At 33.6% G+C, this 22724-nt stretch overlaps 3 protein-coding genes across 3 annotated transcripts; all 3 read right to left on the bottom strand.

Annotated features, from left to right (window-relative positions):
* Nucleotides 1-3692: 3692 nt before the first annotated feature.
* NRAMP4B (metal transporter Nramp4b) lies at nucleotides 3693-8269 on the bottom strand. Its single transcript, XM_014768591.3, has 3 exons — nucleotides 6317-8269; nucleotides 4966-5102; nucleotides 3693-4852 (listed from the first exon to the last, which is right to left on the bottom strand). Exons 1-3 carry the CDS (start codon nucleotides 6976-6978, stop codon nucleotides 4179-4181), a joined length of 1473 nt encoding a protein of 490 aa, XP_014624077.1. The 5' UTR covers nucleotides 6979-8269; the 3' UTR covers nucleotides 3693-4178.
* Nucleotides 8270-8408: 139 nt separating this feature from the next.
* Nucleotides 8409-10119, bottom strand: LOC547632 (serine acetyltransferase). The gene is made up of 2 exons (NM_001248711.2): nucleotides 9640-10119; nucleotides 8409-9115 (listed from the first exon to the last, which is right to left on the bottom strand). The coding sequence occupies exons 1-2, from the start codon at nucleotides 10006-10008 to the stop codon at nucleotides 8624-8626; spliced, it is 861 nt and encodes a 286-aa protein (NP_001235640.2). The 5' UTR covers nucleotides 10009-10119; the 3' UTR covers nucleotides 8409-8623.
* A 2876-nt stretch (nucleotides 10120-12995) lies between these two features.
* LOC100803198 (proline-, glutamic acid- and leucine-rich protein 1) lies at nucleotides 12996-22173 on the bottom strand. Its single transcript, XM_006598859.4, has 13 exons — nucleotides 21763-22173; nucleotides 21555-21671; nucleotides 20608-20672; nucleotides 19515-19620; nucleotides 18982-19053; nucleotides 17887-17946; nucleotides 17313-17442; nucleotides 17043-17236; nucleotides 16753-16937; nucleotides 16299-16426; nucleotides 15934-16217; nucleotides 14326-14569; nucleotides 12996-13962 (listed from the first exon to the last, which is right to left on the bottom strand). Exons 1-13 carry the CDS (start codon nucleotides 22027-22029, stop codon nucleotides 13157-13159), a joined length of 2658 nt encoding a protein of 885 aa, XP_006598922.1. The 5' UTR covers nucleotides 22030-22173; the 3' UTR covers nucleotides 12996-13156.
* Between the last annotated feature and the right edge of the window lie 551 nt (nucleotides 22174-22724).

Genomic DNA, 22724 nt, shown 5'->3' with positions numbered 1-22724 from the left:
CCAATAATTTATAACAATAGATCAAAGGGATATTTCCTTTGTTAAACACTTTTTGGTTACTATATTTTAAGACAATTATGTCCTTAAAAATACTAATTTGTTAAGGATAACAACAAAGTTGTTTATTGACTAAAGTATATTAAAATTATGAATATTACAGAGTTGTTCTGATTTTTAATCCTATGGCAAAGTGTAGCAATTATAAGGTTGAGGTATATATTAATTTACCAAAAATATCATATTTAAATATCTCTTATAAATACAACACCAGTTAAATGTGAGGGTGGTTGTCACATCTCACTCTTTAGGAGTTCACCTAGTAAATGTGATGGTGAAATCGTCACTAGATATGAGTTAATATCTAAGTAACACTCACAAAATAAGTTACATGTCTTTGAACTCAAATGAACACTTATATCATATTGTATTGTGTTCTAAAGCTTGTTAAAGGATATTTAGTTCAAGAAAATCAAGTAACTATGTTTTCCTCGTGTGAAATTTCATATCCACTAGATCTAACGCTCATTCGAAAAGTTTCTTATACTAGAAAATATTTTATTATAATTTTAAATTAAAGTAAAAAATATCTCTTTAATCAATTCTATTTTAACAAGACAAAATCTGGCTACTATCCATGTTAATCTTCTTAATTCGTATTTTTTAGGATACTATTTGTATAAGTCTTCAATATGTTTATTAAGAGTTTAATGTATATGCATTGTCCAATCTAAACTAATTTTATATTTTCATTTAATCATAAATTATTATTTAAATTATTTTAAAAATTAATAAATTTATCATACGTAATAGATTGTGATTGAATAATTGTAAAAAAAAAAATTATACTATGTGTGATTTTTTCTCTCTCTTATAATTTTTTTAAATTTGTTACCGTTTTGGCATGTTGTGATTGTTAGTCTTGCACAGTTAAGTTGCTCGTTCTTTCCCTTGGATATATATATATTTTAAAATATGAATTATTTGATTAGTTTTTTTTGTTGTTGTTTAATTTTGACAAAATTTAATATAAATAATTTTAATGATACATAAATATAATTCAACAATAATATATATATAGAGAGAGAGGGGTAGATTGTGTTGTTTGCTGAAAAATAAGACACCTAACACAGCACAGTCACACGTGTATAGAAAAAGAATCAGTTTTGCATTTCTTTTGTATAAAATTCTAGTGTTACTTAAAATATGTTTTGGAGCATGCATGGATGTTCGTTGATTTGGAATCTTTAAACGCACATGAACAGTCTAATGCGGATTGAGGTATTTTGGAATAGGAGTACATATAATAATTTTTACTAGTGTAATGAGATGTTTTTTATTTAAGGATAGTGCATTGGGCGTTTTAATCCAGACTTTTTTAAATTCTTTTTTTAGTTATTTTTATACTTTGAATATAATTAATTTTAAAAGTATTTTATGTATTTTAATTCTATGTGATATTATACCACAGCTATGTTTGTTGTTTTTTATTTCTTAATTTTTGTCTAACAAATTCATCTTTATATAAATTTTGAATAATATTTTATGAACACTCATTCTGCTATGAGATACCTAGAGAAAAAAGAAAAAGAGAAAAAAATATAGATATAATAGAGTTTATAATGTGATAGGAAAAGAAATAAGAAATGTTACCAGGGTATTTGAAATTAGAGAATATTTGAAGTCAGAGAAGATGCTGAAAACTGAATATAGCATAACAACATCAAAGCCGAGAGTTAGAAAGAGTTTAGGTTGAAAATATTATTTATATTTTCTTTTAAAAATCATTTAGTTTAAGAAAATATTTTTTTTATTTTATAATTATACAGAAAATGATAAAAATAAAAAATAATAAAATGAGACTATAAACAATTAATTCAACATCATACTACAATATTACACTTTCTATATATATATATATATATATGCATTAGTAGGGATGGAAATGAGTATTAGAAAATTTTATAATAATCTATGCATTCTATTCAATCAATAGAGTGAGTCGAATTTCCTTAATGTAAACAGTAATACATTATATAGCAATGTCATACTCATACTCATCACAGTCAGATAATTTAGTCTTTAAAATAAATAAAATATCATTATATTATATTAAATTAATAATTAACAATTAGCAATTTAGTTTAATATTTTGAATGATAATTATTTTATTTATTATAATTTAAATTTATAAATCATGAACCCTAAACCCCATTATTAAATCCCACGGCATGTATAATGAATACTGATGAACTTTAATTTATTCATGTTATTTAAAAAAACTAGTTTTTTCTTTAAAGTTATTGTTTGTTTCATATTTTATGAAAACGAAAAGAAATCTAGGGAGCAAAAGGGTCTATTTGCAAGTTTTTGAAAGTTGTCCCCCGTCTACTTGAATTTGTAAAAGGCTCTAGCAATTACAAAATGAAGTTCGGAGAGTGTTTTTGCATTTTGCCTCCCTAGAACTAATGTTCTACTCAAAGCATCTTTTCCCTTAAATAATCCAAAAATGACTTCATAAAAAAAAATAGTGTGGTATAGATCATTGAGATAAAATTAAAAAATAATAGCTAACAACAAAGGTGAAATGAGAGGATAACAGTTTAGAGGCAAAATCAAAGCCGTTTTTCAGAGTATGACAACTGTATTTCTTAGGTTATATTACTAGTACAACTTAAAAGTAATGACCCAATGATACCGCAAAAATAAACCTATTTGACTATATGTTACATCCTAAGCTGTTTCAACTTATAATCAGGTAGTCTATTCTAATTTCTATACAAAAGAATCTTGCAGACCTTAATTAGTAAAAGTTTCTTATATCACCATAATGATACCTTCATCTTGTGCATGAAGAGTTAGTTCTCGGTTGCCAAAGTATAATTTCTTTCAACTACATGGACTTGCATTCCTTTTCCAAGTTCAGAGACAGCCCTTTTGAACCAATGCTTCCTTTTGGAAAACAGTATCAACGACCCTCTTGCAAAATTGGCAACATAATTCATTCTTTTAATCTTTAGGTCCCAAAAATTGTATGAATTTGATAGCTTAGTTGCCAGCAAGAGAGAAAAAGCCTTTGGAATAAGAGGACCTCACTAGGATTGAAGAAATGGCACCACTATGTTGAACCAGATATATAATAAATGAAATCCATGCTGCAGCACCAAGGAAGACTAGAAAACCAAACAACACTCCATCCACTTCATCCAGGAAGAAATCTAATAACATATATCCATAAACCAATATTACCAGCACAGCCACACTCCAAGCCACTCTCTACATTATAAAATGGACAGAGTTATGGATGAGTATCAAATAGATTTGAGCAAATTACAGCAATTCCCCATGTGATTTCGTGTAATTTCACATAACCCCGCCTGTTTTTATTTTCCTACACTAATCTTCTTTTAAGTTTGGAAACATTATACTAAACTCCCTCTTATGTGTTTGAAAACATTATACTGATATCCCTTTAAGCCTTACACTAACACCCCTTACAAAGGAGACAAAAGTAATGGCTAAAAAAGTAGGAGATGCTTGTGTAATTACATAAAATCTTAGGAAATGTTGTAATTTGCCCAGTAGATTTTTTTTATTGGAACTTTCAAACCAATACGAAATCAGTAGAAAGTATTTATGTTATTCTGCTTAAATTACTACTTTATAGTCAAAATAAATAAATAAATAAAGATTAACATATTAAAATGTTTCTTTCTTCTAATTTGAGTTAAATTTCATGTTATTGAAGTGATGTGCTTATTAAAATTCTGTCTGTCAGTTTGATAAACCTCGAGACAGTAGAGTTTAATTTGCATTTTTTTCTTTTTTTATGAGTTTTACATGGTTGATTGAGGCTTCATTTTACTCTATGAAGTACAAGATGTATTAATAAATGGCTATGCATGCATCTATCCTTTTGCTATAATAGCCATACAAGAATAACCCTGTATCATTTTCTGCCAACCATATGATCAAATGATGTTTTATCCTTCTCACAGTCAATTTTTCATAGAGCTCAAGTTTATTACTACTAAACTATAGTATGTAATAAATCAAAGAATGCATCCTAGCATGTTTGTACTAGTAATACATATGCAATTTGAACAAACAAATCTTTATGAGTATTTAAGTTAATCATGGATCACTTGGTTAATAAAAAGTATAAATATTTAATTAAAGGGTTAGATGGAGAGCTTGCTTACCTCTACTATAGGCCCTATTCTGAAGGTCCCCATGACCTCCTCTTTGGACACCAAAGTAAGAAGGGGGATAAGTGCAAAAGGAATCTGTATTGCTTGGACCACATTAAGCCATTCATTCATGGTATCCAAAGAACCTTCTGATGTATTAAAAACAATTGCACAAATCATAGTTGGAACAATTGCACAACTTCTAGTGATCAATGCCCTCAACCACTTCTTTATATTGAGATTAAGAAAGCCCTCAGTTATAAACTGCCCTGCATATGTGCCTGTGATGGTACTACTTTGTCCAGCTGCTAACAAACCAATACCCCATATATAGAGAATTGGAAACAACCCTCCTCCATACCTCTCCTGAAGATACTGCCCTGCATTTACCAATCCTATGCCTTTCGCCTGTTCTGTACCGTAGAACACCCTAGCGAAAACGGTTATCACAAACAGATTGATCACCAATGTTACTAAAAGTGCAACTGATGACTCAATTGAGTAGTAGTTTATAGCCTCTTGAACCTGGCCTTTGTTACGGATATCAATGTCCCTTGATTGTACTAATGCAGAATGGAGGAATACATTGTGTGGGGTTATCACACACCCCACAATTTCCACAGCCTGACGAAGCGTTTTCGAATTTACTCTTGGGATCAAAAGGCCTGCAAGAAGCACCAATATTGGAAAAACACTAATATTGGAAAAACACTAGTATGTTTTTACATCATGCAATTAAATGAATGTGCTCAAGCTAAGGCATTAGATGAATTTGTACCCATCAGTAGTTCTTCTTCACTGGGATTTGTATCGAAGAACATCCACGCAAAAGAAAAGCCCATAGTTCCAATGAAAACTGCGAATACACCTTCTAATTTCCTCACTCCATAGTTCTCGAGAAATAGAAAGAAGAAACTGTTCACACAAAAAACAGGATTGAAAATGGTGAACCACAACATATTTTTATTTATTTTACCATACTTATCATTAAGTGAAACATGGTAAACTACTTTTCATTTCTATACATAATTCAAATTGAATGGCCCATAAGAACAAAACTTGGATCAAGTTCTTTATACTTTCGCCATCAAATTCTGAAATTAAAATAGTGACATGTGGATTCTTTATTTTTTTCAAACATTAAACAACCTTCATTGAGGAGGATGAGATTCAGGCCTCAGCACAACAATAAGGTTGCTACCTTGTGGTATGCAGGTTATAGATTCAAATCTTAAAAGAAGTTTCTCCGCTTGTGAAATTAAGACTGCATACAACTACCATCTCCAGATCCTACTAGATAGAATAGCGTTGTCCACTATGCTACCTTTTAAATTACCTCCATTAAGAATATCTTGTGCAATTTTAGAGAAGAAATCCTATGTTATTGTATGATTTGAGAACTTAACAGTCAGGATAAGAATACAAAAAACTTAATACAATTCTCTTACAGTGTGGGTTAAGGGGTTCAGTACCAACTCAATCCTATAAAATCAGCTTGTAAGGTAAGGGTTGTCCTAGCTTATATATTTTAATGTCCATATGTCTAATCAATGTGAGACTAAACCACTAAAACACCACCCTCAAGTTTGCACTTTAGGCAACCCCAAAGAGGTCGCAACGCAACTAAGGCAGACTAAGGAGGGTCCGCAATTAAGACGATTTTTCCAACCAAGTCATATATAAAATTAGTTTGAATAATTCTAAATCCTCATACAACATCTTCTTACTAATCTTTTGGTTTCCCTTGTGTAGTGACTATTGAATACATTTTATATTTTCAAAACATTAAGTGTGTTGTTTGGATAACCTTATACTTTTCAAAAGCACATTAAGAATAAAAGATACAAGGAGTATCATTATCCAAAAGTACGTTCACAAAGATTATCCAAACACACAGTAAATGCATTTACTTCTTCATTTAATGCTTTAAGATAGTAAAAGAATTTGTAAGAGGATATAGCATGCATTGAACTCCGCTTGTATCTTTTCATAGCCGGTCCCAAGCCCGGGTAAGGGAGGGTATTGTTAGGCCTTTAGACAGTGAACGTAAAACTCGCCTAAAACTCATCGTTATTCTTAACATGGATTATACACGATACAGCATGCATTGCACAATTTGTTAAGCTTACCAATCCATGGCTGTGATGATCACACCAGCCCAAATGGGGAGAATCCCATGGCTAAGAATCTTGAGAGCAATAGCACTGCCAATAACCTCTTGAATATCAGCAGCAATGAGAGCAAGCTCAGCCAAGATCCACAGCACCAACCTGGCCCAATTGGAGTACTCCTCCCGGCACAGCTCCGCCAGGTGCCGCCCGGTCGCCACCCCGAGCCTTGCCGACAGAAGCTGTATCACCAGCCCCATGAAGGTTGACCACATCAACAACCAAAGCAAAGAGTACCCTGCAATGGCTCCAGCCTGAAGGTCCCCTTCAAGGTTCCCCGGGTCTAAAAATGCCACGCTCATCAACAACCCGGGTCCGGTGAACAGCCACAGCTTCCTCCACGAGAATGGCGGCACCGCCGTTGACCCCACACTGGCGCCACTGGCGGACTCCAGGTCGAATATCTGCACCTTGTCCTTGGCTGCATACACCGTGTCCTTCTCTTCTTCTTCTTCTTCTTCTTCTCTGTTTCCATGTTCCCACTCTGAGGGTGATGTGTGGGGTGAGGACAATGGTATTGTTTCGCATTCTGAATGTAGCAAATGGTTTTCTTCTTCCTCCTCCTCTTCTTCTTCTTCTCCCTTGAATTCTCTTTTGTTGTGTTGTTGTAACTGAGTGCTCATGTTGCATGCAGTTATGGGATAACGATATCTTTTGTCATGGTTGTTGGGGTTGATATATTTTTTTTTTCCTGATTTTATCTTGTTTTGGTTACGTGGGATGGGAGAAGAAGATGGAGAGAATTCAGTGCAATGATTTCTATGGATGCGAAATCAAGAATTCAGGGGTGCATGCACACCGCATGCTATTTTGGTAGAGATTTCTTGGGGATGCTGTGCTATATTTATGCCAGAAATGCTATATTTTGGTGATAGTAAATTTATTCAGCCAATTTGATTGAGAGCCTCACGTGTAACAAAAGTTGGAGAATGAAAGCAAATAGAATAGAATGCTGAGTTGAATTTAACACAACCCGTGTTCTGAGTATAACTTACACCAACTATTCTTGGAGTTTTGTGAAATTCCAACGACTGCGGTTCATCGCTAGAGAGTATAGACAGACTAAACTGAACACTAACTACTTGCTTCTTATACGAAACTATGTGCTTATTCGGTTTGTCTATAAAATCACGCTTGCTTTCAAAATAATAGGTTCTAAGTTTGTGTTTTGGCAGTTTTTGCGTCCAAAATAAAATTGATTCTATCTTATAATATTAATCATATGAGCTTAGTTGTCTAGTGAATGAAAATGATTCTAAGCATTACATCCATAAGATTTTCCAACACAATCATATTTCAAGTGATGATACAATATTAGTCAAAATCAACTATTTAACTAAATTATACAATATAATTTCAAAATAATATTTCTGAAATTCATACAACCACTCCCTTACACCTATGATTTTGAAGGGGAAAGAAAAATCAAACCAAACTCACTTTATCCTCTTTCTCTCGTTCAAAAACTATGCGAGAAATATTATATTAATGGTTTTCTTAAAATCAATTCTTTCATATGTTGTACTATCGACTTCACTAAAATCTAATCCTCCAAACAACATAGAATTTTGTTTTGTAGTTGGACTGCATCGTGCGAGATTAAATTGAGATTTGAGAAGACCAACCTCGTTCGATTGATTACCAAATCAAAACTGCCTTAAGAAAACGTATGAGAAAGTCACATATGCTAGTTAAGAGCGAAGGCAACTCAGCAGAGAAATTCATGTTCTTATCCTTTGTTGAATAACCACAGCAATAGCAAGTATTGCACAAACACCACCTTAAAAATTTCAAAATTGAATCACCTGACCAACTTCCTTGTAGATTCCATTCAATCCTTCTTAATCCCAGAATATCAAAAGTATAACAGTTCTGCAGACCCAGGTCAAGATACTAGACTACTTTTCATTTCTTTTCATTACTTTCACTTTCTCTTTCTTTTCTATTTTTACTTCTGATAGTAAAATACCATATTCTACCAACAAGACACCTAGATTATTATCCTTGGACACGCAATGCAATGTTAAAAACTCAGCTCAAAGCTAAATCCCTGTAACATAACCAACAAAACCAGCTTATATAATCTGTTGCACAATATGTCACTATATTGCAGGCTGCCAAAATTTCCAGTCATAATACAGTATAATTAAGCAGAGTGTGGTCTCTACAAAATCTCAATCCAAATATAAAATTACAAAACTCTAGAACAGCAGAACACATAGCATTTGATTTGAAGTATTCATTCATTAATTGATTAACCTTAGAAATTCAAATGATATAATCTGACCACTCAGAGATAAAGGAAGTATGGTCCATAGACTCCCCAGGCACATCCTCATGCTTAGAGGGCTTCTCCTTCCCACCAACCAACCTCGCCGGGTTCCCAACTGCTGTTGTCCGTGGTGGCACATCAATTAAAACCACTGAACCAGCACCAACCTTTGCACCTTCCCCAATCTTAATATTCCCCAGAATGGTAGCACCAGCACCAATAAGCACCCCATCCCCAATCTTAGGATGCCGGTCTCCACCAACCTTGCCAGTCCCACCCAGAGTAACATGGTGCAGGATCGACACATTGTTCCCGATTACCGCTGTCTCCCCTACCACCACCCCAGTGGCATGGTCGAACAGAATCCCCTTCCCAATCCTTGCCGCCGGGTGAATGTCCACCGCAAACACATCTGCGATGCGAGAGTGCAGCGCTAAAGCCAACGGCCGCCGTGATTGCCGCCACAACAGATGCGCCACACGGTGCGCCTGCAAAATCACAATCACACACAACTAACCCTAAGATTCAATAATAAAAAAAGTGTAAATAGTTCATACTCTGTCATCCAATCAGAAATTGTAAGTTGTCATCCCAAATATTGTCATGTTCCACATGAATCTTGATTAACTATGCTCAGAAATTAAACTCAATAAAAAATTGTAAATTGCCATCCGAGAATTTCTCAGTATAATAAAATTGTAGGATTTTATAACAACTACGTCAAAAGTTGCATTTCAAGATTTTAAAAAACGGTCGCGACCGTGATTTGGCTGCAACATCAAGATTTTTTAACTCTCCGCAAGATTTTTTAACTGTCCGCGACCGCATCAACCACACTTGTTCGCCATATCAACAAAAAACTGCAACACGACCGGAACCGATATCTAAAATCTTGCAGGTTGTATATATCATGTTTTTTTTTAATTAAAATGAATGAATTAAGCAAAAACAAACCCAAGCTAGGGTTGAAGAAGTGGAAACCCTAGAAAAGAGGGGTTTAGGGAAATTGGACCTGGCAAGCGAGGAAGCCTTTGTAATTGAGGAGGCAGTGGGAGTAGGAGACGCAGGCGGGGTCGCGTTCGCGGGCAGCGCGGAGATCGGCGACGGCGGCGGAGCGGAGGGAGGGGTCGGAGGAGAAGGCGTTGAGGAACAGGTCGTAAAGGAGCGTCGAGAGAAGCGTGGAGGAACAGAGCTTATTTCCGAGGTGAAAAGACAGAGAACGCTCGAGCGACGAGTGCGAGAGGATCGTCGAGTAGAGGTAGCTCGCCAAAGCAGGCTCCGACTCGGCGTCGCGGCGCGCCTCCGCCTTGATCTGCCCCCACACCCACCCCTCTTCGTCCGGCGCCACTAAGGAATTCGCCGCCGGTAACCCCGTCGGCATTGTTCGGTGGTGATGTTTGTGTGGTTCAGAAACGAATGAAAAACACAAGTGAGATACTACAACATGAGAGAGAAAGAAACACACAAAAAACCGTTATTGGCTCTTCACGACACTTCCAAAGTATTTTATATACACTTCACTTCACTTCACTTCATGATCATTTGTTCTTATGCTGATATGTGTGTGCATAATACTCCATGCTGTCTCATTCATCTCTTCATCTAATTGAAAATTTTATACATGAAGCAAATAAGAAAACCTTTTTTTTATATAAATATTAATGATTAAAGTTTAGTTTATACTTTTACTTTTCCATACAAATAATACAATGACAAAAAAAAAAGAACATCAAGAATATTTTTACATACAACAATTTTTACAATAATATTTTTTTATCATTTTATCTCTCTTTTTTACATCTTTTATTTTATCTCAAACTGATGAAATAGATAGATACAAAAATGACGTCCAAACTTTGTATAAACCTATTGTACTTATATGTTGTACATACAACATTTTTCTTAATTAAATAATGTCTCATTTTCAAGCTTAATAATTGAAATAAAAGACTTTGTTCAATATAATCAATTAAGTTCTCCACCAAAATTAGCTTTACAAAATTAATAGATACAACATTCTAATACATATTATGTATGAATGAGGCGTGAACTTTTTTCTTATAACAAATAATACAAAATTGTATTTTTATTTTTATTTTTTCTTCATATTCGTATTCTTAATTTCTCTTCTTTTTTTCCACCATTTGCTTTTCTCCTAGCAAATTGATATGTTCCCATTAACTTTCTCTACCAGTGGTTGTAGTGACGTATGATGCTATTCATGAATCTGACTGTGAAAATGGTACTAGTTCATTTGACTTCAAGATAATCATCAAAAAAATTGAAATTGAAATATTCTAAATCTTTGCTCCCACCATCCAGATTTCAGATTTCTGTGTGGTTTTTTTATTGTGAATTTATTTTAGGTTTAATTATTGATTTGGTCTTTATAGCTTTACCATTCTTATATATATTATATTTTATTTTAATTCTCTTTTAATCTTTGTAGTTGAAAAGTAATTTTTTTTTATAATTTATATTTTAATTCTTTTTTAGTTCCTATAATTTGAAAGTAATCTTCTTAGTTCTTATACTTTATATTTTAATTCTTTTTTAATGAGTAATATTATTAATTATAAAAATATTAACAAGTAATTCGTAACTAATTTATTGTAAGATAATTTGTAATAAAAATAGTTGATAATTTATAATTAATTTGAAATTAATTATTTTTATATATATTTTTTAGTAAAGACTCAAAGATAATTAAAAAATAAATGATAAGAACTAAAAATATTACTTTTAAACTATAAAAATTAAAAGAGAATTAAAATACAAACCATAAGAACTAAACAAAATCACTTTCAAGGATTAAAAAAATATAAATTTAAAGATCAAATGAATAATTTAATATTTTTTATTTTGACTAGAAGCTATCTCTCAAAATGAGAATTTATTTTATTTTGAGTAGAAGCTATGTCTCATATTGGACAACAACATTCTTGGCTTTAATTTAAAAGTAGTAAGCTTTATGGCCCACTAGGAAACCAGTGGAACAAAATTTCAGTGCGCGAAGCGTATTCAATTTCAGCCACGAGGAGATTGTCCATTGGTGGGTAATTTGGGGGAAAAAAACAAAAAGGGAAATGAAATACCCTTTCTATCCATTATAATTGTCGGACAAGAAAAAAAATTAAAATAATTATCATTTTAATTTTTTAATGTAATATTAATTATCTTTTTTCACTTAGAGTTTAATGTTTATATATTGATAATATAAAATTATTTTACACGATCATCTAATTATAAATAATCATTTAAATTATTTTAAAATAATTATTTTTAAAGTTAGTGACCATTTGTGATTTAATAATTCTGTAAAAAAAATTACATCATCATTATATAATTATTTTTCTCTAAGATTAATTTTATAAAAATTACTATTATTTTTTATCTATTTATTATGTGTGTAAAATAACTTACCACAATTATTTTTTTGGAAATGAGAGGGAATAGGGTGATGATCAAAGATGTCGTGAAAGAGTGAAAAAGGAAAGAAACCTGAAAAAAAAAACATAACCTTCCAAACTAAAATACTGCACGAGGATACTTCTAGCTGGTGAAGTAATGGATAACAGAAGTAAAAGAGTGAAACTCGAGGCAAAATTATTGAGCTTATCCATTAAAACAAGTGCAAAAACTGTAATGTTTTATATATATATATATATATATATAAAAGCAAAATCTGTAATGTTAAAAGGTGACACGTGTCCAATTATAATTATTGGTTTGATATACTATATACAGTATTTATTTGAAACAAACTTCAATTTGTTTTTAAAAATGATTTTGAAAACCTGTTTTTATGAATAAAAATCCATGGTTTTGCTTTTCTACCAATGCCCTCGTCTTGTAGCCAAAACCCATGGTTTTGTGTGTGCATGGTTTGGTCATTTATGGTGAGGTCAGCTTCAGGTCCAAACTTGAGAAATAAGAATTAGAGGGAGCAGAAAAACTTGTCAAAAAGATAAACAACCAGTTTTCACCAATTTTTTACTGATTGTTTTGCCCAATTCCTGGTTTAAACAATTGGACGGCCAATCCGATTTTGAAAATCTTATAAATAACTTGTGCATGGCACATACAATTGTACAAATAACACTATATATTACTAAATTAATTATAATTTCATAGTAACCTAAGTTTTATATTTAAACATTCTTTTCTAATCTTTGCCTTTGAAATTTTACTTCATCCCATAAAAAAAATATTATTAAATAATGAATTGATAAACTTGAAAGACATTCCAAAACACAATTTTGATTAAAAAGAAATTACCAAAAAACTACAAACGAGTTAATTGAGCAAAACTCAAGTTTCATACTTTCTAACAGTCAACAAATTCGACTATAAGAAGCTTGAATATCATTTCCAAAACTGCTCGACTATCATTTTCATTTTTGTAAAAACAAAGTCAAAACTTCAAAGGTTTAACCTTGGGAAAACAGATAGAAAAAAGAGAATGAAATTGAACTACAATAAATGTTCCTTATGCTTCTATGGATAAAAATAAATTACAAAATCTTCCCTTATTCGGAATCAGAATCTGGGTCTCCATCCACAATATCAGGAAAATCATCTTCATCCGCCAGTGCCTTGTCATGATCCAATTGAAAAGCAAATTCCTCAAAAATATTTTTACAGCCTGAGGTTCTATGCCATAAACTACCACTCAGAGAAGCAAATTTGAAGTCTTTATTAGCCGAGCTTCCTTGTCCTGATTCCTTATGACTGGCTTCATTACGAGTAACAGAGCTGTCTGAAACAATCTTCTCAGACACTTTATCATCAGCTACATCACTGCGAGTTTCAGCCACCAGGATGTTTGTAGTGCAAGAAACAGTTTCCTGAAATTGCACCACAGATTCTCCTGGTTGATCCGACTTGAAATTGATTTCATCCTCAACCGTTTTCATTTCAACATTTGCACAGGTGGCAGTCTCAGACACCACCATCTCAGTCCTCTCCTGTATATTGGTGCCAGAAGATACATGCATGGAAAGCACTTCAGGATCACTAGCTCTGCAAGCTTCAGAAGGCTCTTGGGTGTATTTTGTATTTTTATCCAATGATTCATCGGCTTCATTGCCATTTTCAAGCCATCTAGCACACAGATCATCATCATAGTCAGGAGGATCTTGTGGTAAACCATATGGCGTACTGTTGCTCCAGCCAAAATATTCATGTTGGAGATTACTGTGAGCTTCACCAAAAGAACTGTTATTTGCATAGGCATAATCTACCATTGGAAGTGCCCTAGGATGTATAAGCACTTCCAAGGTTAACAGAGCATGGGCACAGAACTCAGCTAGTTTTGTTCCAGTTTGTTGCCTCCCTGCAAACAAGGATTCCATGTTGTTCAAGCAAACAGGAAGAAGGATTAAATAAAATTTCATGAAATTGTAGGTACAAGGTTTACATGTTCATCAGGCAGTCATATCAGGAACCTAAAATGCTATTTCTATTTGATCATTCTATATTCAATAATAATATGACTAAAAATAAATGGGAAGTGGATATTTATATTGACAAGAATTTATATTATTTAAAACACAAGGGATATTATAAATATACCTTAGCTATCATGTACAATATCCTCCCTATTACTAAATCCTTTCAGATACATATACCAATGAACATCTAACAAAATACCAAAATAAATAAGAAAAGAAATTCAAATTGATATATAGAGAAGTACCTTTACGGAAAAGTTCAAGACCCTGGGCTAAATATGGAGGTCGTACCCGAGCAAATGAAAGAAAGGATACCAATAAAGCACGCAATGCAGCAAGCTGCAAATCTGTGGTAGTTGCAGCAGGTTCCTTTTGTTGAAACACGCTTCTTTCTTCACCAACTGATCCTTCCTTGAAAGAATCCATTGCTGTGACTATCAAAAGGCTATCAACTTTTGATCTCCATGGTTCAGATTTTAAAGCACCAGCCTGTGAAAAATTATTGAAAATTCATACAGTTCCCTTAAAATTGAGAAGAAAATTTAGATCTCAAGGGTCACTTTGGTGTCCCCTTAAACTTTAGAAGACAATTTCAAGGATGGATTTTAGGTGAAAATTTCATCCCTAAATGTTTCAGGTCAATATTAAGGAAGATACTGAACTTATTCCTAAGGTACAAAACAAAAGACTGTTGTAAGCACTACAATATTTTATTTACCCTATTTAAAACAGAACATCTTTTCCTCATTTTCGATTTTTGTTATGTCATTTTGTTTAACATATATAAACTAGTTAAAGGTGGCCTCAGAATTACATAACAGTGGCATATTGTGAATCATGCCAGTTTATACAAGTTTAACAATATTAAATACCTGAAATTACTTTTGATGGATAAAGTTACATTCTTCTCTTTAATATTCTGCTTATGGCTGTTTCAAGGGAGTTGCTATCTTGGATATGCAGTTTATAGGGAAGCTTCACTGTACTTTTAGCTGTTTATCCTGCTCCCTTTTGTGTATAGTTTTGTTGAAAGACCGCAATAATTGTGGTTACCCCAAGCCAGCCTTAGTTGCAACTTGCGGCCTCTTTGGGGGATGCCTTGGCAGCATCGTCAAGGGTGGTGTTTAGTGCCACATCAACAAGAGGTATGACTTAAATTAAAGCTTACAATGCTTGGGCAGTCCTCACCATACTTGTGATATTGTGTTAGGCACTAAGCCCAAATTCTGAAAAGTTTCTTGTTTGGAGGATTTCTCGTTCTTCTTCAACTTGTAGTTCCCCTATTTGCTCTCCAATAAAATCCCTTTTAACTTTTTGATGAAAAAATAAAAATGTCCGAAAGTTTGGAAAGATAAAAGTGTATCAAGTTATAGAAACAACATTCCAAACTGTGGCCCACCAAGATAGCAGTGTCCTAACATATCCTTCCACAGAGAATATGATGAGTTGATGTCATTATGTATTTTATTATAAAGGTTGTGAACCACATGATACTTTGCAACAGAACATAGGTAAGCATTTCCAATTACTAACATTGAGTTCTGGGAGAATATTAGGATAGCCATTGTGTTAGGATTCTTATCATGTTTGGAGTAACTGCTAGGTTTATAATAGTTATATATCTCTTGTATTGTACCTAAAATATATGTGCAAACAAGAGTAACAGACCATTGTTTGCATCACAATTTTTCAGTCACATCACTTAAAAGATATTTCCTTTATCCCTTTCCATCCATCCCTACAACTTTAACACAAACTATGAACAAGAATAGCCATTTAAGGTAGGGAAAGGTTGATGAAGAAACAAACACCTTTAGTTATTTTACATTAAAGATACTTAGATGCATACATACCACAGTAATAAGAGACTCTAATGTCTCAAGTGCAGCAATTCTCAGAGACATTGGAATCAATGGACGATTCTTGGGAACTTCCACACTCAAACCACCTTCACCATGCTCTTGAAGAGAACCAGTTGTACTGCTGTGCTTCCTTTTTCTATGACTTGGCGGTAGCAGTGTTCCAGCAGAGGCATTTGAATAAGAACCATTTAATATGCCACCATTCTTATGCTCGATACTACTTAAATCAGCAAAAGCATTGTTGATCACTTCCTGTGCAAGGTATAAAGCCAGTCCTGTGCAAAATCACTAATTAGCGAGGGCTATTATGTATGGTCAAATTAAATACAGCTTAATCAAGGTCAAATTTTATGTACCAACACCCATGGTTATGAATAAATTCCTTGTGACTGAATAGACCTTAATCCTTAATTCTGGCAGTTTACATGTCTTGAAGTACTTTGTAATGATACGTACAATAAAGGCAGCATGTGGTAATAGTTGACTGCAATACAAAAATTGGCAATAAGTACAATTCCTCACTCTTGCAAAAAAAATTACAAGAAAAAAGATATATCAGAGAGGAAGTCATGCATAGAAACAGGACCAGAGCACCATAACAGTGCAGGGTAAGCTCGTGGATGATAGAATACACATTATAACAGAGATCATCAATAATGGCATTAAAATAAAAGACAAACACACTATTCTAAAATGTCAAGGTTTCAAGAATTTTACATTTAATTTACAAAGCTCCCAACCTCATTACTTTTTTCTGTTTAGCCTATTTTTCTTTTGAAGGGAGACAGAAAGGCTATCATGTAGTCATACCTGCCCATGGCCTTTATGATAGCCGTAAGCAATTCCAAGCTACTCAAGTGCAAAACTGGAAGTTCCGAACAAATGTTCTCTTGCTGCTTGGCAGTCATGAATGGCAATGACATTTGTGGCAAAGAGCCATTTACCATCAGAATTCTCTCAACAAAAGCCAATAACAGGCGAACAGGCACATTTACCTAACAATGTCATTTTGCATTTTGTCATTGTTTTCCCAAACTAAGAAGAATACACAGAACTGACAATCAATTGTAGGAACACAAATTGGATAAACTAAACAGTACCTTAACAGGATATGAATTTTTAAGCATCAGACAGCAGCCAAACATAAGTCTAGAGGCATTAGACATCAGTGATTGCTCAGACGTTTTTGATGCCTTGTTGCGAACTTCTTCTGCCAATATATAGCCTCCTAATCGTGGTGGAGGATGTTTTCCTGGCAAAAGCAACAGCCTAGTAACCTCATTACGCAGGGTTTCTGCAACACATGGAAAAAAATTATCACAAACTGCTTTTAATAGAGGCTGTTATGAACAGATAATGCCAATATCTACCTTCTTCTAGACCATGAAAGGCTAAATTTAATTGATCATTTATTAACACCAAAATTTTCTGCATCATCACAGACCAGCTTTCTTCATCTCCTTTTGATTTTGGAAGCAGTGCGAGGCAATGTGTGAGTTTCTAGATGCACCCAAGCAGATAACAGAACACGTCAGTATTTTTTTATTTACCAGAAAGCATCTCATACAAAAACTGAGAATTCAACATTAAGACCAGGCATTCTGCTAAACTAGGAAAAAAATAGAATAAAAAATTCATAAATGACTCCCAGCATGTTGGATATTGACTAAGCAAAATGTGGCGGCAGGTAGAATCGTTTTTCCTTGTTTAGAAGTTGTATAAAAAATGGAATGGAACTGGTATAATATAAATTTACAATTACAAAGTGATCCCTTCTGATAAAATGTATAAAACAAAATAAAAAGAAAAATTATTTTTAAGCAAAATGTTGCTGCTGCAGACATACAGAGGCAGACAAACAGCAGTCCCCTTCCATCCATTCTTATACCAACTATCCAAACATACCCCAGAGAGAAGCATTTTGAAATTTGATGAGCACATTACCTTTGACATATCAAGACTGCATCCTCCAGACAAAAGTTTTAAAGCAATAGCAGATTCAACCTGCATAAATTTAAAACACTCGTCAAAATGTGAATACAGCACCAAGGGAGCTTGAATAGTTTCCTCGACATTTTCCCTCATAAAAGCAACAAAAATAACTGGTACCAACCACAAGCAAACATGTCATGTTCATTATCTTTCAATCATGCAGAGACAGAGACACACAAGAGTATTGACAAGAATAAGAAAAGCAGTGTCAATACAAGGCATATGCAGATACAAACTGCAAAAGCATCAACGTCCCAATTATGCAAATCTTAGGTGCATCCCTTGTATGTTTGATGACTCGTGTAAATATAAAAAAAAATACGGCTTTACTATCTTTTTAGTCCCTAAACTTTTTTGAATTTCTGGTTTTAGTCCCTTGACTTTTTAATTCTAATTTTAGTCCCTTAACTTTTTTCCGTAAAGTTAAGGGACTAAAAGTAAGAACTAAAAAAGTTAAAGGACTAAAAAAAGATAAAATAAGTTCAGGGACTAAAAAAATGCTTAAAAGTTTAAGGACTGAAATGATAATAATCCAAAAAATACATTAGGAAAAAAAAAGCTGGTTAGAACAATTTAACAAACATAATTATATCCAAGTATTTATTTTATTAAAAAAGAATTGTATTGAGATAGAGAGGAGAAATGCAAAGGGATGACGATAAAAATAATCCTTTACAGCTAAAAAAAATGCAAAAAGAGAAAAGAACATAAATTAAGAGCGTGAAGCATGTAACACAACATGCCAATCTCTCTGAATATATCTACAGCATCAGCATGTCAATATCTGCCACCTAATGATAAATAATGCCACAATTTACACACACAATCACCATCAACCTAGAAGCAAAAGGAACATAATAATGAAGTCAAAAAAAGAAAGATAATGGTGAAATTAAAAGAAAAGGAACACATCAAAATTACCATTTGAGTTTGAAGTTCTTGCTCTGGTAAAACAAGTATTAAAGCAGGTAGTAGACTTCTAAGAAAAAAAGTTCTAGTCATGCATACAGAAATTAAGGACTAGCAAAAAGGGAAGGAGAGGCTTACACTATCATAATGATTACGAATAGAAAATGGGAATGAAGTTATTATGGTACATAACAAATGAACTGCAGCATCCTGCATACACCACAATTCAAATAATAAAAAAGTTGTAAGCAAATAAAGCAGATAATTTCTGTCCAAAGAAATGGCATATGAGAATTGACAAATAAAAGTGTCTAGTGTCAAGAGCACGCAAAGAATATCTTATATTTTTGTCTGCAACTCTGCATTCAGCAAAAACTTTTTACCTTCCACATTTGCTAAGTTTAACACAAGACATTTTCATCTCTTTAGTGTATACTTATGCATGAGTACGTGAGAGAGGTTTTGAGGAAACTGTTGCATTCTTACAATAGTTTAGTTATTCTTTCTGATTACATTATATGCATCATGTGATGAACTAAATGATTTTGTCCATCAACATATACTGTATATTTATAATGTTTCACATATAATGATAGCAAATGCAATTCTATGATATGCCCAAACAAACTTCAACCCAAGAATTTCTCCCTCGATTATTATTAAGCACTTACCCATATTGCCTCTGAGTTCTCATCATTCAACATCTTCAAAGTAGGCTGAACAACTTTCACAGCACAGGAAGATGAATCTTTCTTGATCTTGGGATATCCACCTAACCTATTTTGTAACAGAGAGTTAGTACAGGTAGCTGCAAGCTATTTTAATGAAGACAGATTCACCAGCAACGGGACTCAGAGGATGGCTCCAAGATTGTACTAATTTGATTCAAAATGATAATCGCAATAAGTGAAAAAATATTCCACACAACAAATATTGGAAATATTTAACATTAAGACTAAATGCATGTCTATATTAATTTTGTTTCAATAGAGATCCTAGGAGCTATATATAATCAGAAATTTAGTAAGCTGTTAAGTAGATGGAATGTCAAATTTAAGGAACTTCATAGGACCATCTGTTGTTCTCAAACTTTCAAGTTAACTTGTAAACTCAGCCAAGTTTAGGAGTTTAGGTTCATCAATCATGCCACCTCGCTAACAAACTCAAACAGTCAGACTTGATCAAACTCTAATTTGCCTCCCTATTTTTTGGGTTCTATTATGCATTTGCTTCCCTATTCGTGACACCTCTAATTTGCCTCTTTCACGATGACCATATTTCTGTTACTTAAAGATTGTTTTCAACCAGCCTCCATTGACACCAATTGTTCCTCCGGTGAACCTCCAAGCTGCACAAGGATCACTTGCGGGCAAGGCATGGCTCTGATAACCACCCGCAAACTGCAACCCCTTCAAATCTATAACGAGCAGTTGAGAACAACCCCAACAATGATGCAAATTTGCAACAACCAATCACTTGGTTGCCCACCTGCAAATCAGCAACCCATGCAATATGGCACAAGAGCTGTAATACTTGTGATCTGTAAATGTGATATGCAACTGCTTGTTATAGTAAATTAATTACAGGCAATGTATGTGGCAACCACACAACAGCTTGCAGACAAACAGAGAATGAGAGAGAAAGAAAGAAATTTACAGCAGGGGATTCAATTAAGCAGCATCAAGCATGAGTATTCTACATTGCATACCAATAATCGTACCAATTAATGGGAAACTCTTTTAGTGGGAAAAGAAATACTCTAACCTTGCAAATAAATCAGACATTGAAGCACAGGCAGCTACCCTCACTAAATGAGAATCTGCAGGTGACTGTTTTAAATAAAGATCAAGGAACACATCACAATTTTGCATAACAAAAGTAAAAATTCATTTCAGAGATTAGAACAAAGATCCATGTAAAGAAGAGCACCAATGTTTGAGTGCATGTGTACTTCAAAAGATTCAAATGCGAAGTCCAAGACAAAAGATAAAGACATCGTATCAGATAAATTGATGTTCAACATTAATCAGTAACATATGTAGACAAAAATAGGATCCTTATCATCCAACACAAGAAAAGAGGAAGCTGCATGAACTCAACAATGCCTTACAGACAGAATAAGCACATTCAGTAATCCTAAAAGGCATCAACCAAAGATAGATAGCTGATTTAGAAATTAGTGGCAGAATGCCTTTAATCTGTAAAGGCAAGCCTATAGATTTTCATGAACAACAAATTGATTAGTACCATATCATTAAATTTAAAATGGTATGAATTAGATTAAGCCCTCTTTTCGAGTACTAGCACCCGCTTTTATATGTTGTGCCGGATAACATGCAAAATACAACAGATAGAAAGTATCAATTTTTTTTCCAATCCAGCATTGGACCCAGGGATATCCCCATAGCCAAAAGCCGTGGGACTACTTCCCCGAGAAGTACAGTACCAGTTAAGGGACAACTCCTCTACTCACAAATGCTGCTCTATTTGCATAACCAGGGATGGAAATTCGAACCCCTGTCATATTCTTAAAAAGACCCAAGCTACTAGGCACCACTTGTGAGCATCACTCGGGTCTAAATTCATCTACGACCCTAGAAAACAGCATATCTACATTGAACACCACTTCATATCCCCAAAAACATAAAATTCTAGAAAGCTAGCAAAAGAACCATCTACATATATGCATGTCAAAAAGAAAAACTTGGTACCTGAAGAAAAGACAGCAACTTTTGGAACCACACAGAGTAAGATTCTAGGAAACGCTCAGAGCTGCACTCTTCACAAGTAACCCCCAACAGAGAGATCCCCGCCAAGCATTTATCTGGCTACAAAAAAAAAAAAAAAAAAGGCACCCATCTCAGTATATCACTGAAAACAATAAGAAAGAGTAAAAGTTGTGTTTTTTTTTTTTGTCACCATGGTGGTGGAAAGGAGGGAGTAAATGCGGTTGAGCCAGGAAGTGAGTGCGGATTTCGATGCTTCGATGAGTTTGGGGCGCGTGGAATCTGCAAAAGACTCAGAGAGGAGAGAGTGCGTTTTGATCAAAGACACGACTTTGGAGAGTTCTGAAGGGTTCGAAAAGGGGCGTTTCTCATCGGGGAGGTGGTCTCTTATGAGGGTTTGAAGCAAGCGGGGCTTGAAAGCAACGTCGTACATGTTCCCGAAGTGGTCGAAGGCCGCCATTGGAACTTCTCCGAAACCCAGCAACCTCGGAGTGTGCAGCGGCGGCGCCAAAACGAAGTGAATTGAGAAGGGAACAAAGTCTCACTCTAACAGTAATGGGAGTGTATTTTTTGTGTAGCGGTTAAAGGGCAAGAGGACCTATCAACACTTGTGCACTCGAGCGGACGTACATAGAGCTGAGGGGGAGCCGTGGTCCCCTGTTTTTTTAATCTTTTTATTTTTAGTATATACAATGTATAATAGTTTAATAATAAATTAATTCTTTTATTTGAAGAATTTGATTGTAGAAAATAATAATATTTAAGTATTATTTATTTATTCTATTTTATTTTTAACAAAATATTTCTTCCCTTTTTATAGTATTTTTATTTTGAAAATAATGACATTTTATCTCTCTTTTAAGACAAATATACTATTTTTTTAATAAATTATTTTTCTTTTTATAGTCTTCATGGTAGAAATTATTTTATTTTTTATTTTTTAAATTAAAATATTTGAGTTTTATTTATTTTCTTGTATAATATATTTTAAAGATTATAAATATTTATATTTGCAATCAAATAACTTTATTATCTTTTCTTTTATATTGATTTGGTAAATTTGAGGAACTAAATGATACTATTATTTAATATTAAAATTTGTATATAAGGTAAGTTTATCAATACTTAACAAGGAATAACTTGAATTTTGAGGCA

Source organism: Glycine max, chromosome 16 (assembly GCF_000004515.6).
Source record: "Glycine max cultivar Williams 82 chromosome 16, Glycine_max_v4.0, whole genome shotgun sequence".
Classification (NCBI taxonomy): domain Eukaryota; kingdom Viridiplantae; phylum Streptophyta; class Magnoliopsida; order Fabales; family Fabaceae; genus Glycine; species Glycine max.
The sequence above is the reverse complement of the archived record's forward strand: the minus strand, read 5'-3'. Positions and strand labels throughout refer to the sequence as shown.